At 46.9% G+C, this 16,073-nt stretch overlaps 1 protein-coding gene across 4 annotated transcripts in view; it reads right to left on the bottom strand.

The window, feature by feature from the left end:
- Positions 1-16,073, bottom strand: part of DAPK2 (death associated protein kinase 2) — a 119,842-nt gene that overhangs the window by 33,628 nt on the left and 70,141 nt on the right. For all 4 annotated transcript variants that reach the window (XM_030317958.1, XM_032593624.1, XM_032593623.1 and 1 more), the window contains one exon: positions 11,866-12,004. In XM_030317958.1, coding sequence (XP_030173818.1) covers positions 11,866-12,004 — 139 coding nt within the window. The remainder of the gene's footprint in view (positions 1-11,865; positions 12,005-16,073) is intronic.

The following is a 16,073-nucleotide window of genomic DNA, read 5'->3' as shown; positions in this document are numbered from 1 at the left end:
TCCTCTCCAGGTGCCTACGCAGCCTACCTATCACTGGGTGAGGCCGCTGACCTCAGCAGAGCAGGGACCCAGCCACTCTGTGCTATGGGGACAAGAAGGCTGCAGATGAACCTTCATTGCAAATATCGAGCATGGCCCCAGATTATTCAGGAAGCGCTGGGCAAACTGAGAAAGCAAGGCTGGCTGCTTCCAGGCCTCTCTGGGCTGGTTTCCATGGTGCTGCAGCAAACTCTCCCCCTGGCACACTGTGGATGAGACCACAGGCAGCCCCTTCCCACAAGCCTCCAGTGTGGCCTATGCCCAAGGCCCGTCTCCATCTGGCATTCGAGGCCCTCCTATCACTGGACACTCACATGCCAACCGACCTCCTCATCACCCGTACCCCAATCTGCAGTTCACTCTGGGGGAATGGCCTTCCTCACAAGCTTTTTCTTCCCCCTGATGCCCAACTCCAACACACACACTGGAACATCTTCTGTGATCCCCTCCCTTCTGGCATGTGCAGCCAGTTGTTTCCCGTCAGGGCCTGTATGGTACCCCGACATGCCTCTGGCAGAGAACCAACGGCACTGTAATTCCTTATGTGTCCTCCCTCCTCTATCCTGAAGCCCCACAAGGCGGATGGGGGCCTCGCCTGCCATTGCCACCCCTAGCACCCAAGAGTGGCTGCTATTGTAGTAAGTGCTCAGGAATTGTCTGCTGGACAAATGGACAAACCACATATGCGTCTCTTGCTCATTCTGCTTTTAGGGAATCAAGAAAGATCACAGCTAAGAGCCTTAGAACCTGGATTTGAATCCCAGTTTTGCCATTTACCAGCAGTGTGACACTGGCAAGTTCCTTAGCCTGTCGGCCACAGGTTTCTCACCTTAAATAAGCAGTAATAAATTAGATAATAAAACCTACCTACCTCATGAGGTTTACCAAGAGGATCAAACAGGGCATAAAATGTGACCTATAACTGTTAGCATCATCTTTTTTTTTTTAATGTTTATTCATTTTTGAGAGACAGAGAGAGGGCAGGGGAGGGGCAGAGAGAGAGAGAGGGAGACACAGAATCCGAAGCAGGCTCCAGGCTCCGAGCTGTCAGCACAGAGCCTGATGCAGGGCTCAAACCAACGAACCGTGAGATCATGACATGAGCCGAAGTCAGATGGTCAACCGAGTGAGCCTTCCAGGTGCCCCAGCATCATCTCTATGATTATTTCCTTGATCATGTGTCTCCTTCTCAGAATGAGAGTCTTTTTCATCTGCTTACTGAACTCCTACCCATCCTTCCAGGCCCAGCCAAAATTCTATCTCTTCCAGGCCTGGCCAAAATTCCTATCTCAGGAAGTATCATCTGAATACCCAGCCCAGCTCTCCTTCCTTGTCCTGGCTCCACACTTGTGCAGCAACCTCGCCCTGCAGTACCAACCATTTTGCCAAGACCCTGATTGTTAGTCCTGCCTCCCCAACAAGACTGCCCACTTGCAGAGAGCAGGCGGGCTTCTCATGCTCTTTCTACGGTCCTAAAAGCACAACCTATAGCATTTAGTTTACAAAGCATTCGTACTTACTTGATTCTCACTCTCTGAGGCAGGTACCGTCATCACCCCCATTTTACAGATGAAGAAACAGAGGCTCAGAGAGGTTAAGTGCTTTCCCAAGGTGCCTCAGTAATAAGTAGTGCAGCTAGGGTTCAAGTTCTGGCTGACTCCAGATCCTGTGGGCTCTCCCTTCTCCCACGTCCCCTCCCTTCCTCTAGTTGATGCCAGGGTGCCTGCTGGGGTCACTCCTGCCTGCTGGCAAAATGGGCATGTCCATCTTGGCCCTGGTGCCTCAGCAGCTTCCTGCCCCAGCTCCATGTTTTTCCCAGAAAACCCACAGCTGTGGCTTAGGGAAGGGCCCCAACTGGGTTGCACTTGGATTTGTTAAGCCACAGCTTCTGGCCACTCGCTCATGGCCTCCTCCTCTGGGGAAGGCTGTTACACGGTTCTGACCTCCCACTGCCCTATTCAGTAAAGCAGAGGAGAAAACCTACTCTACCTACCTACTCTGTCTCTAGGCCCTAGCAGCAGGGGCAGAAATAAAAATTCACTTTCAAAGGCATTCCAGGACCACTGGCTTTCGGCTTTGGGCCAATCAGCAATGTTGGCTCTATGGTCTGTGCCAAACTACCATTTGTGGTGAGCTTTCCCCGCACATCACCTTATTAGATCCTCACAGCCACCCAGCTGTGGATGGCTGGTGCCCCATCTCACCAGTGAGGAATCTGGGCTTGGATCAAGACATTCTGAGCCCCCAAGCTGTGCTTTGGGGGTCCGCGTCTGAGCTAGTTGCCCATTGTAATCCTCTGGAGACCGTGCTAATGCTACCGAACCGACAGAAATCAACTCACCAGCAGTGAGGCTCTAGTGCTGGTTTTGGAAAGCAAGTTCTCTAAGCAAGTCTGAAGAGGACAGTGTCATGTTTGGGAAACCAGTGCCAACGAGGGCCCAGTCACCTGACAGACACAGGTTTGAATCCCACTCTGCCCTGTGCTAGCTGTGTGACCCTTGCCAAGTCAGTCACCCCTCTGAGCCTTGGCTCCTCATCTGAAAAATGGGAATACTACTATGTTAAGAGGTTCTGAAGAGACACAATAAAGCCCAAGGAGCTCTCGAGCAACCTCCTCTTTCTGTAAAATGGACATGACCCAGAACCTCCCTCACAGTGTGGCCGCGTGGATAAAAAGAGCGAACGCAAGCACAGCACTCAGAGAAGAGCCTGCGTGTCTCCGAGGTGCTCAGGAAACGTTGGCTGCCATTATTATCACTACACCCCTGACAACAGTCAGCCTGCATAGAGCACGAAACCTGTTCACAAAATGCTTTCACCTGCAAAGTCTCTAAGACCCAGTGGGGTGCTGGGGGGGGGGTGCCCACTGGCTCATGACAGCCAATTGTTAAATTTGAAGGAATTTTGTGAGCTGGTTGTTAAAGAGAGCTATGTAACTGTATTATTTTAATATTAAAATTAAGTTATATAAACTTACAGTTTAAATAAGCTATCTTAAAAACAATCCTTAAAACTCATTGCTTCCTAATTTTGTTAATTATGTGTTAATAGTCTCGATGCTCTTGAGGTGATTTCTGCCCTCTGTGTTGGGGAAATACTAATTAATGGTGTGCAATTGCATGCTGGTTCCTTGAAATTGGCCATGGTGGGTGTACTGATACCATGGAAACTGGCAGATGCTCCGATCAGGACCTCATTTGTGGTCTTCTTGATCCTAGACTTAAGAAGCGCTGGAGAAGATCACTTAATAATGCAGATTAAACTTAAAAGGGTGCCGTGTCTGTAGCCGTCACTTTGTGAATAGCACAGAAACGGAGGAAATATATTTTTTCTGATATTCAGAAACTATTACCCAGTTCAGCAAAGAAGTCATTCGTGTCATTGACAAATGAGTAAAGTTCCAACGCATGTCTTCATTGTTTGGTTTTTATCTCACTTGTTAACGTACACAAAAATATCAACATTCTGGTCAGAACTACACTCAGGTGTCACCTGCAGCCATAGATTGGCTATGGATACAAGGGTTTGGCAAAAAACCGAAGAAAATGTGCTATGAGAAAAAACTTGCTCTCTGGAATTTACAATAAAAAGTATTATTTACTTTATTGTTTATAAGTTGTGTTGTAAATCTTTGTATCATAAAATTCAGGATAAATTTGTGTGTGTGTATAAACATACACTTGTTTTCTGGAGATCTGGCTGTTCCCAGAATACCACTGCAAAGAACCTCACACAGGAGGGTACTCTCTGTGTTTTCTAGATGAGGAACTAAGAAACAGAGAAGTTAAGTAACTTATTTGAGGCCAAACAACTAGGTTGTGGAGCCAGGCTTATAATTTAAGCCCAGGTTGGGACGCCTGGGTGGCTCAGTCAGTTAAGCATCAGACTCTTGGTTTGGGCTCAGGTCATGATCTCATGGTTCATGAGTTCTAGCCCTGCATCAGGCTCTGTGCTGACAGCGCAAGCCTGTTTGGGATTCTCTCTCTCTCCCTCTCTCTTTGCCCCTCCCACGTTCTCTCTGTTTCTCTCAAAATAAATAAATAAACTTAAAAAAAATTCAAGCCCAGGTCTTCTTAGTGCTAAGGTTCCTGTTCTTTCTACTATTTTCACTGCTTCCAGAATCAGATTCTTTCACTCCTACTGAGATCAGAGGCGGTGAGAGGACTGACAGTGGAGCTGTGAATGGAACCTAGAAGTAACTGTTTGAACACATGATACCTCCCTGGAGGCCAGGCCTAGGGAGGGGCCCCCAGTGGAGGGCATGGGCAGCTAGAAGCCCCAGGAGGCCTCTAAGCACCTAACAGCGAATGCAAAGGCAATTTGCATTTCTAGTTTCCTGTCAGTCTTACACAGTGTCCTGCCACCCTCAAAATCTTCCCGGCCGGCTGGCTGGAAAGTGCTACCTTATTCATTCCCTCTTTGGATGTTTCCATGCCTACCTTCCCTTCTGAATCCCTCTGGAGGAATAGGGAGGAATAGGGAGAGGAATAGGGAGAAATGTGGCCTAATAAGACCAGTTAAAACTGACAACCAGTATTTGCAGGAAATGTTAGAATTTGCAAGCCCTCTCATTAATACTGATACCTCCCACGGGACAGGAAGAAGAGGCAATATTATCTCCACTTTCAAGGCCAGGAAACGTCAGAGAGGTGAACTCCCAATGTCACACAGCATAGGTTGAGACTCAAATGCAGGCTCAACCCCCAATCCTCTCCTCTTTCTACTTCACCACGTGGCCTCCTGCTGTATCTTGTAAGAGTCACCTGGTTGGTTTAATGCTTCCCATTTCAAAGCATCTATATTTCAATTCTTTTAATAATGGCTGTCTATAGCTTACATTTGGGCACATTTTGTTCCTTCCCTCCACTATTTAGAAGTTCAGCATTCTGAGGGTCACTTCTCCTCAGGTTGCCCTAGGTTGGCCTTGCAGTAGTTGATAAAGCAAACCGCATGTATTTCTAGGGCTTTGGGCTCACAGTCTTATGCTTGGGGCGGAGATGAAGAGGGCACAAGCTAAACTTTGCATCTGAGAAACAGGAAGCAGGGTCCACCTCTCAGAATACCCTGAAGGGGTAAGGAAATCAGAAAATACTTGTATAAAAGTTTCTACAGCAAACTAAAATACTTGACAGCCCATGTGGGCTGCTGGGGTTAATATGTAAAGTTAAAAAAAAAAAGCACAAAAGAAAACTGTAAAAGCAATATAGTTACAAGTATCCTAACCCCCCCCCACACACACACCTGTTCATAAAAAGTTGAAGAAAACACACCAAGTGATAATAATAGTTGCTTTGGAGTGGAAAGTCTGTGGGTAACTTCCGTGTAAGTTTCTACATTTTCTATGAGTTATTACTTTTTATAATAGCATAAAAGATCATCCTTCCCTTGAAAAATGCTCTTAAGTACAGAGAACAAACTGAGGGTTGCTGGAGGGGTGTTGGGTGGGGCGATAGGCTAACTGGACAAGGGACATTAAGGACGACACTTATGATGAGCACTGGGTGTTATATTTATGTGATGAGTCACTAAATTCTATTCCTGAAATCATTATTACATTATATGTTAACTAACTTGGATTTAAATAAAAATTTTGAAAGATGCTAAGGGGTACCTTTGGCTCATCTCTTTCCCATATTCTTATCACCGCCTCCAACTGGCGTACTCTTTCTGCCCTGCCAGAATTTTCTTTCAATATCAGAAATAGAGTCTTGTTTATCCACCCATTAAAGGTCTTCCGCCAATGCTTGCTCATTTTCTTAAGTATGATGCACTGTAGGAGACCAACCTCAGTCTCAGGAGAAGCCTACAGAAGTGCCGAGCATGAAGTGTCAGGACGGCTATAATCTTCTCTCAAATTATGCCAAAAAATTTTTAAATCACATACATGTTTTTATTTTAATTTTTACTTAAAATGATTTTAATTCTAAAGATCATATATATGTATATATACAATATGTACACATGTGTACGTGTCTGTGTGTAGATATACAGACATAAAATACTTTTATGTAAGTAAAAAGTTTTTTCTTTCTTTTTTTTTTAATAATTTTCTAAATGTTATTTAATTTTGAGAGAGAGAGACCGAGCAGGTGTGGGGGAGGGGCACAGAGAGAGGGAGACACAGAATCCAAAGCAGGCTCCAGGCTCTGAGCTGTCAGCACAGAGCCTGACAGGGGGCTCGAACCCATGAACTGCAAGATCATGACCTGAGCCAAAGTCGGACGCTCAATCGACTGAGACACTCAGGCGCCCCTTTTTATTCTTTTTTAAAGAGAGAAAGAGGTAAAGCAAATGTGGCCACGTGTTGAATCTAGGGGGATGGTGTAATGGTGTCCCCTGTATTCTTGCAATTTCTTTAAATGTTTTGAAATGTTTTTGTAATAAAAACATTTGAGGGGAAAAGCCTTCCATGGCTGTGACTGACTATACAGACTCTTCAGTCTGGCCTTCACCGTCACAATCTCACCCTATCCTAAGTTAAATCTCTGCCATGTCTTACCTTCACTTCATGCCACCAGATTTTAGTATGGAAACAATCTCATTCTTGTAAGTTCTACTTTCAAATGCATGCACATTTTATAGCAGTTAATAAAATACGCACTTTTTAAAAATTATGAGGATATTAGAAAGAAAAAACAATGTAACCAGATGAGAAATTAACCATGTAAAGGATAAATGTATGACACGGTTCAGACCCTTGGATTAATTAAATATAAGAGGCATGGACCAAGGAAGTAAGAAGTCTACACCGTCACAGTTTGGTGACTGAAAAAGCTGGTAATACCCAGTTTGGCTTAGTGTTTCCTCACTGGCTAAATTCAAGCTCCAGCTATCTCGCTTAATACCTATGTGATCTTGGAGTGCCTGGGTGACTCAGTTGAGCACCCATCTCCTGATTTCGGCTCAGGTCATGATCTCACAATTGTGAGATCGAGCTCTGCATCCGGCTCTGCACTGAGGATGCAGACCCTGCTAGGGATTCTCTCTCTCTCTCCCTCTGTCTCACTGCCCCTCCCTGCTCATGCTCACTCTCTCTCTCTCTCTCTCAAAATAAATAAATAAACATAAAAAAAAACCTGTGTGATCTTGGACAAGTTACTTAACCTCTCTGAATGTCAATTGCCTTGTGTGTAAAAAAGTGACAATACCTATACCTCAATGGGTGGCCATGAGGATCACATGAGAGAACAAACGTGTAAGCATGCTGTATTATAGAAAGTGCCATATACATTTAAAGTACTATTGATATCATTCCTATGAAAGCTTGACAAGCAAACCCCCTCACATCATGAACATAAAAACAGCTCAAAAGATGATCAGGGCATAGAGGAATTTGGAATTTTGGAGTACTTGTTCAGAAATTCACTCTTCCTTTCTAGTAGTTATATAAGCCAAAAAGCCCCATGAGGGTTCCTGGTTTGCATATAATTTTTTTCAATCCTCATGACTTGTTCTTTTTGCTTAAAATACTAGTCAGACCTGAGGCCGACCTTCCACTTTTGAATCCTCAAGTTGGATTAGGATATAGGGGAGAAATACCAAAACTCAGAAGGGAAATTCCCAAATACAAAACAAACACAAAACCACACAAAACCGCCCTCAACAAGGCCTTTGTTTGTGTAGGGGTCACATGCCAGGGTAAGGTTCCTAGGTGGTACTGACCCCCATTTCCTGGTAATCTGTCCCGCAAAAGGCATGTCTGAAGGCACACTGGGTGCTCCCTGTGACTGAAGGGCAGGCAGCCCCAATGTCCCTTCCAACCATGTAAATACAGGCAACATCATCTACCTTTACCACTCCTACCTACCCACGTCAATCTGCCTTTCTATGGTGAATTTACAGCACACACTGGCCTGGTATTCCCTCTGCTGAGGTGGAACGCTTACCCCTTGGTAGTGGGCATTTGTTGGCAAGAGTCATGGTTAGCTTTCATTTCAGGTGGCCTCCCCACCAAGTCTCACCGTGGCCATCTCCTGCCCGTGGAAGGCAGGTACCATATCACATTGATGTTTGTCACTCTACTCCTGGGCATACTATAGCCCCCCAATAAATGTTCACATCATTGCACTGACTTCTGCCCGCAAACTCTTTTGCATTTCCCAGGTGACATCAAAGGGTCTTTGCCATCCATGCATGCATCTGGTCTTACTAAGTCATTTCATTCATTCATTTACTCATTCATTCAACACTGAGTAATGTGTCATGTGCCAAGCACAGTGCTAGGTACAAGCAGTAGAGTGACCAACAGCAATAGACATTCTCAGACTGTACAAAGGGCAACGGAAGCATAAAGGCAAGTTCATTCTTAGTTATGCTTTGGGACGTAGTAGGGAAGGGAAAGGCTTCCTAGAGGAAATGATGTTTCTGCTGGGCCTAGAAGGATGAACAGGAAGGATGTCCATGGACAGAGAAAGGAAGAGCAACAGCTTCCTGTATGGGAACAGCATGAACATAGAAGGAGAGAGGCCAGAACATGTATCTGTCATCTTGTTGCCTGGGGCTAGTGTTTTGGAGTGGGGAAAGGTGGATGAGACCAGAATCTGGACTAAGGCAGGATAAGAAAGGTCCGAATGCCATGCTGAATGGGTTTATTTATCCTACAGATGACAAGGACCCAACATAGATTTCTGGGCAACAGCATGCCATGATTTGTTTTTACCAAGACTGCTTATCATACATTAATTTGTCCATTTATCTGCTCTCTGCCACAAGGCTGGGAGCATGTGTTAACCAGGGACAGGGCTTCACCTCTCTAGCACAGTGACTGAACATAGGAGGAGCTTATCATGGGAGGACCCAGGAGAAGTTCATATTCCAAAGACAGGTGAGAGCTCACTGTCCTCCATTACCTGCTCCTGGAAGGTGAGCATGGAGAACAGGTCATGGGTAGGGGCATGGAGACAACACAGTGGCTGTGTCCATGGGGCAGCAAGGCTAGCCTGACTCACTTGGTGAGGAGTAACAGAATATAAGAGTTGAGAAAAGCAGAGGCACCTCACAGGGAGTGAAAATCAGGGAGAAAACTGTATTCGTGTAAAATGAATTTTATGTGGTTGGAAACAACATGGAATCAAGAAGTCCCCTCTAAGCTATCAGCTGGGCTTTCTACATGACCCCCTCCAGCTGGTGGAAAGTTCCAACCGGGGGCATGCCTACCCACATTCTGGCTCCAGGAAGTGTCTACCCAAACATGAGGTAATCCAGCTACTCATCACTTCCTGAAGTTGCTCAGCTGAGCCTGGACCAAGGGACTCACAGATGGGGAGGGAGGGTCAGAAGGCTCACAGTGTGCACAACTCTAAGAACAGGAGGCCGAGACGGGGGTTAGCAGAATCACCCTACACGCAACCGGGGGAAACCCAGTGACCATCTCCAGGCCGAGGAAAGCATCCACACTGAGCCCAGGAGCCAGACCTGCCCCAGTAGCAACGAATCTCAGCTCTGTTGGCTAATCGAGAATTGCATTAGCAGTTTTGTTTTTCTAGGCTGGCGGGCCCAACATACTGTAACAAGAGTTGTGTTTCCTTTTCCTCTATTCTGAGAGGGGAAATGACAATAGCAGGTATTATTACAGAGCACTGTCTGGTACACAGCAGGTAATGCTGCTTCTCTAACCCTTAACAACCGCACCAAGTAGGAATTATTATTTGCATTGAAGCCGAAAGACTGAGGTTGAGTTGTATCCTGGTACACAGTAGGATGAAGATGAAACCCCGACCTGGCCACCTCCAAGCCAGCACTCCCCACACCACAGCGAGCAGCCACACAAGCAAACTAAACAATGTGGACCCGCTTTAGTCACGGAGCCTGTGGGATCACAGCACCTCCTACCTCTACCAGACCCCATAGAGAAAAGACAAAGGAGCCCATTTTGAGGTCGGTCTCCTGGAGCCAGTAAAGACACAGAAAACAGCAAGTTAATTGTCCACAGTACTGCCAGGAAGGAGACACAAATACAGTCCGGGTAGACTGTTGCCTGCTTAGTGTATTACCACTCTGAGGTCCAAAGTCCCCCTCAGGCCACACCCTCCTCGGTGACTCCAACTTTTACCCCAGATTCTTGTGTAAAACACTGCAAGGTGTCTTCTGTTGGAGGAATTCAAAATACTGCGGCAATCAGCAGAGAAGTAAGGACCCCACCGAGGGGAATCACGGCAGGTCACCCCACAGGGCAGGGTAAGAGCTGGGGTGGGGGTCCATGTCAAGAACTGAACCCACTGCCTGAGGCAGTCACTGTGAGACCATAGGCATGCCATGCCCTCTCTGGGCCAGTCCTCCCAAGTCAGAACTCGGGTGTCATCCTGAACTCTGCCGTCTTCCTCATCCCCCACAGCTAATTAGGCACCTGATCAATCCTCAGACCAGCCTCTGTAATTGGTCTTCAATCTGTCCCCTCCTTACATTAGTTTTGCACTTCCCACATCTCACCCGATTACTGCACTAGCTTCCCAGATGGCACCTACCCCCGCCTCCAGGTGTTCCCCATTCTATCCATCCTTCCAGCCGGAGGGATTTTTCCAAAACACACATCTGCTGGCCTCACCTCCCTGATCACCTGGCCCCTATATCCCTCAGGGTAAAGTTCAATCTCTTTGGCTTAGCTCTCAAACCCTGTGTCTGCCTTCTGTTCTCTTCCTGGCTTATTCTCCAGCCATTTGGAACATTTACCCTTTGCCTGTATTTCCCTGAATGTATTGTGCTATTTCAGGACCATGTACACTGTCGTTCTCTCTTCCTTAGAAGACTCTTCTCCTTTGATAACCCCTGCCAGTCCTTCAAAATTCAACTCAAATAACACCTCTTCCAGGAAGCCCTCTCAGATAATGCAGTCTGACTTAGATGCCCTCTCCTTTCAGCTCCCTAGCTCCCCTATACTTCCTTCTATTGCAGCTCCCCTATACTTCCTTCTATTGTTGGTCTTTCTTTTCTGTCTCCTGTTACTAAGTTTCCTAGAAAAGAGGAACTAAGCCCAGACAGGGCCCAGTTGATTTTTGTATCTGTAGCAATACCTAGGTGCTTGGCACAATGCTTGAAACACAACAGGAATTTCTGGACAGAAAAATGAGTGGGTTTTCACCCTGGGAAATAGGTCCCTCTGATCACAGGTTAGAGGATCTTTAAGCTTTGGGTGTCTGTAAAGGCCCATCAGTCTACTAGACTGAGTTCAGTTACTATGGGAACTGCTCCTTCTACTTGACCACACTCTTGCTTTATGAGGTCCTATGTGGTCACAGTGAACTTTCTTGACCCTGAATACCAGTTACCACAAATGATGAGCGGCCCCTGGAAGCAGTTTTGTGGTCACAGTAGGGGATGGGAACAGAGAGGGCAGCCAGAGGCCCCTGAGCTCCAAGATTGATGACCTCTGGGCCAGGGCCGCTGAAGGCTGTGCTGCGCAGGGCCTGTAGGGCCAGCCAACCTCAGTAGTCCTTGCCTGAACGCTTCTACTTCTGCCTGCTCATGAGTTAGTTCTCAGTTACTGAAGAGTCCAGTCTTGTGAAATGTGTTTGGTTTCAAGTTTCCTGTTGTTGGTCTAGTATTTAAAAACTGCACCCCACCTGCTCCCTGAGAGAGATAAAGTACCTGTGGTCTGAATAAGAAGCTTCTTGCAGTCAGTCTCTATGTGCAGAAAGCCTGATAGGTGAAATGAAAGTGAGGAAAGGGACACTTTCTGTGGCATCATTTCTTTCCTAGGAGCTCAGAGTTTTCCACAGCAAGAGAAGGGACGAGGGCCAAACGGGCATTGAGCCCTTCCCGGCAGTGACATCAGAAGGGACTGGGCTCCTTCTTCCTAAAATGATTCTCCTCCCTCACCCCCTCACTGACCTTGAGATCAAAGTGAGCAATTTTCTTGGCATGAAGGTAGTTCACACCGTCCAGGATCTGCTTGATGAAGCTGGTAGCCTCCTCCTCACTCAGCGACTCCTTCTGGGCCAGGAAGTCGAAGAGCTCTCCTCCCGACACTCTGCAAGACACCGGTGTGGGGTGGGGCCCAGGCCCAGTCAGATCTGTGTGTCAGGGAGCCAGGCCAAAGGGGGCAGCTCCTGAACCTGACCCCCACCATCTGGACGTATGGCAGGATCCCCTCACCCGTCTCTGGGGCTTTGTCCAGCCAGCACCAGGGACTGCCTTTTCTTCTATTCGCTGTGTTCATCCCTTTGGATCACAAGGGTATGAGCCACTCTTAGGGCGTTACCAGAAGGGCCTCTGGTGACCCTAGGTGTTACCTCTCCCCGACCACGACTGAGGTAGCAGAGGACAGAAACAAGTACTGTGGGATGACAGAGAAGAACATATGCTGGGCCAGCAGCTGGACACCTAGGTTCCAGTCCAGCCCTGCCACTGACCTTGGACAACTGCTCTCCCCCTCTCCAGTCAGACCTCAGTTTCCCCATCTGCAGAATGAGCAGATGGAGTAAGATGGCCCCTAAAGCCCCTTCTTGGATTTTATAAAAGATGGCCTCTTCAGAGTCGAAAATCTAGACATGGTCCCTAATTGAAACGTAAAGACCTATCTAAAAACCCAAAAGTGCTACTTTTGTCCTCACACTCCACACTCTTGCACCTTATGGTAGATATGGCAGGAATGGAGACCCACGGCGCAGAACAACCTCTCCTATAAATGCTAGTTTACAGTTTTAGCTGGATTAGAGATTTAGGGTTGCCAGATACAATATGGGATTTTTATTTGCTAAATCTGGCAACTCTACTGGGCTTGTCTGTCCTCTGACAGACGCTGGGGTATTCAGCCAGGATGTGCTTCTCGGGGGCTGGGTCAGAGCCAAGGGTCATCCCAGGGAAAAATCTCGGGGAGGGATCTGGGCTGGGGGATCACCTGGAGACTTGTTCAAAATGCAGATCCCAGGTCCTACCACAGATCCTACCAAATCAGATTCTCTAGCCCCAAAGCTTTGGAACCCATATTTTTACAATAACATAATACTAGTAATTAATATTCATTGACTACTTACTCTGTGCATAATGTGTGCTTTATGCACATTATCTCATTTAACCATCATAATACCTTGTGAGCTAAGTACTAGTATTTTCCTATTTCACAGTTGAAGGAACAGAGGCTCCGTGAGGTTAAGTGACTTGCCTAAGGTCATAGAGCTAGTAAGTGGCAGTCAGGATTCAAACCCAGGAAGAATGACTTTCAACCACTATATCATACTAAGTGTCCTCAGATGATGCTTATATGGCTAGAACAGCCTCTGTCCCACTTTGGGGAATCACTCACTCCCTGCCACCTAGTTCACCCTAAACGGCACCAAAATTTCCTTTTCTCCTTTCTTGAAAAATGCCCAGAAGCACCCATGGACACACTAATCAATCTCAGCATCCTGAAAAACAGAACAACTGGACACAATGAGGTACAACAGTAAGTACACAGCAACACTTATGACACCTACATCTGCTTAAGCCTCTTGATCAGTGCTACCCAACAGAACTTTCTACAGTGATGGAAATGCCCTCTATGAACACCGTCCAATATAGCAGCCACTAGTCACACGTGGCTACTGAGCATTTGAAATACGGCTAGTGCAACCAGGAACTGAACTTTAAATTTTATTTCATTTGAAGTCATTTTAATTCAAAAACTGAAATGGTGTGAAATATTTTCCCGTAAACACAGCTTTATTGTTTTGGTAGGATTGTATTTCATGCTAACCACTGCACTGAGAATGAACTAAATGTGCTGTAAGTGTAAGATACACATTGGGTTTTGAAGATGGAATACGGAAAAAAGAATGTAAAATATCTCATTAATGATTTTTATACCGATTACATGTTAAAATGATAATATTTTGTACATATTGGATTGAATAAAAATATTAAAATTAATTCACCTATTTCTTCTCACTTCTTATTTAATGCAGCTACTAGAAAATCTAAAATTGAATATACGGTTCATATTATATTTCTATCGAACAGTGTCAATATAAAGGGTATCTCATTTAGATCTAACTATTAGTTTACAGGAAATACAAGACATAGAGGAAGAAGTTAACTAATGGCATGAGGCAGGAATAAGCCAAATCCAGACTGTGAGACAATCAATGGGACAAATGACCTAGTTTTTCCAACATTATTCTCTCTCCTTTTGCGTATGTTTGAAATCCACTATAAGTGAACAGGAAACTTCCGGGGGGAAGACTCCATGATCTCCCTCAGCCGCGCTCCCACATAGACCATGATCACCTGGAAGTTCTTTCATAACAGATGAGAAAGCCAAGGCCCACAGGAGGTGAAGGAGCTACACAAGGTCTCCCAGTAAGGCAGCGTGCGGTCAAGGCCACGTCCAGGCCCCAGCCACAGTCCAACACTGTCTTCTCAGACTAACATGTGACGGGAGATAAGCCGCCCTAACTCTCTCAGCAAGGTCTCTCAGGAGCTGGGGGTAATGGGAACGTCTACCTGCTCACCTTGTTCTGAAGAGCAAATAAGTTGGTGCATTAAGGAAGGCACTCAGCACAGTGACCAGCACCTGACTGTGTCCCATCAGCAGGGACTTCTGCCATGATGTTATTATTTGCTTATCACATATGGTTAGTGCGGGCGTAAGTGGTGGGAGAAGGTGCTGGGAATGCAGGGAGGCTTGGGTAGGGTCTGGACTCAGAGAGCAAGGGGATGAGCAGGTGTAACAGGCAGGCATCTCTCTGCAAAGGCACAGAGATGGGGGCAAGCGCAGGGCATGTATGTGGCAAGAAGTCCCTGTGCGCTGGCCGGCTTCAGAGATGAGCTGCAGACCTGCTGGCGTGCTGGTTCTGCCACTGACTACCAAGTCACTCTCCACCTCAGTCTTCTCTCATCTGTCAAATGGGGTTGAAAATATCTCCCGTTAGTAGACAGACAAATGCCAGAAGCCTCTGTTCCTGCTGGGGTGTGAGTTTCTCAAGGGCAGGAGCCATGAATCAGATCCTCATCCTCAGGGCTGGTGTCTACCACGTGACAGATGCTGAGTAAATATTTAGAGAAAGTGGGGTGGGGTGGTGATAAAGGGGTGAAGAGGGAATGAGGTGAGAAGGTGCAGGGGTGCATACTATCTGCTCGAGCCGCAGTGCCCCTCTACTCAGTCAGCTGGGTGTAGCCTAAAGCATCTGCCTTGGTGTTGGCCGAGAGGCTTGTGCACTACTTTTCCATGTGTTTCATGGGTGAGGCCATCCTCTGCCCCTCCCCTACCTGGGCAGGCGCTGGAAGCTGAACCCCTCTCACCGGCTGAAGCAGAAACTCTGAGTCTGCTCTGCAGACCCAGGTCAAAAGGCCAGGGCAGTGGTCCCAATCCTTCCCTAACACAGACCCAACCTTCCCCTTGGGGTGCGGCACGTGAGAGTCCCAGGGCTGAGCTTTTCTTCTTGCAAAACAGGAATGAGGAAAAAAAACAGCCTCGCTGCCCCCTGGGAGGGGGGAATCTCGCTGTAGAGTTGGACAAGTGCTATGAGACCCTTGATCAAGTCCCGGAAGTAAATAACACGCACCATACTGTCATGAGGCATAGCAGTGGCAGAAGGGTGCTTGGTTCCGAGCTGGCCACCAGAGCAATGCGCCTTCCCAAGCATTCTCTCACTTGAGACTCATATCCACCCTGAGGGTAGACGGAACTCCTGGCCTGACTTTTCAAATGAGGAAACTGAGGCCCCCAAGAGAGCAAGTGACTTGCCCAAGGTCGCACAGTAAGCCACAGAACCAGGAGTCACAGCCAGATCTTCTCAGCCCCAGTCCACTGTGTGTTCCTCTCGCCACATTGTCTCCACATTATAAAGTTTGAATGGGTGCAAAAAGGAAAGCTCAAGGCCACCCCAAGTACTGGGTAGGCCTCTGACATCCCTGTTGAGCTGCATTTGAGCCCTCATCACACCGGGCTATTGTTACCTGTCTGCCTCTCTCCCCAGCTAGGTTATCTTTGCTTCCCCGGCAGCCTTGTGAAACAAAGACATTCAATAGAAGGTGGGTGGATAAAAGAACAAAGGGGGAGGGGCGCCTGGGTCGCTCAGTCGGTTAAGCGTCCAACTTCGTTCAGGTCATGATCTCAC

Source organism: Lynx canadensis, chromosome B3 (assembly GCF_007474595.2).
Source record: "Lynx canadensis isolate LIC74 chromosome B3, mLynCan4.pri.v2, whole genome shotgun sequence".
Classification (NCBI taxonomy): domain Eukaryota; kingdom Metazoa; phylum Chordata; class Mammalia; order Carnivora; family Felidae; genus Lynx; species Lynx canadensis.
This window is presented reverse-complemented; position numbering and strand designations above follow the sequence as displayed.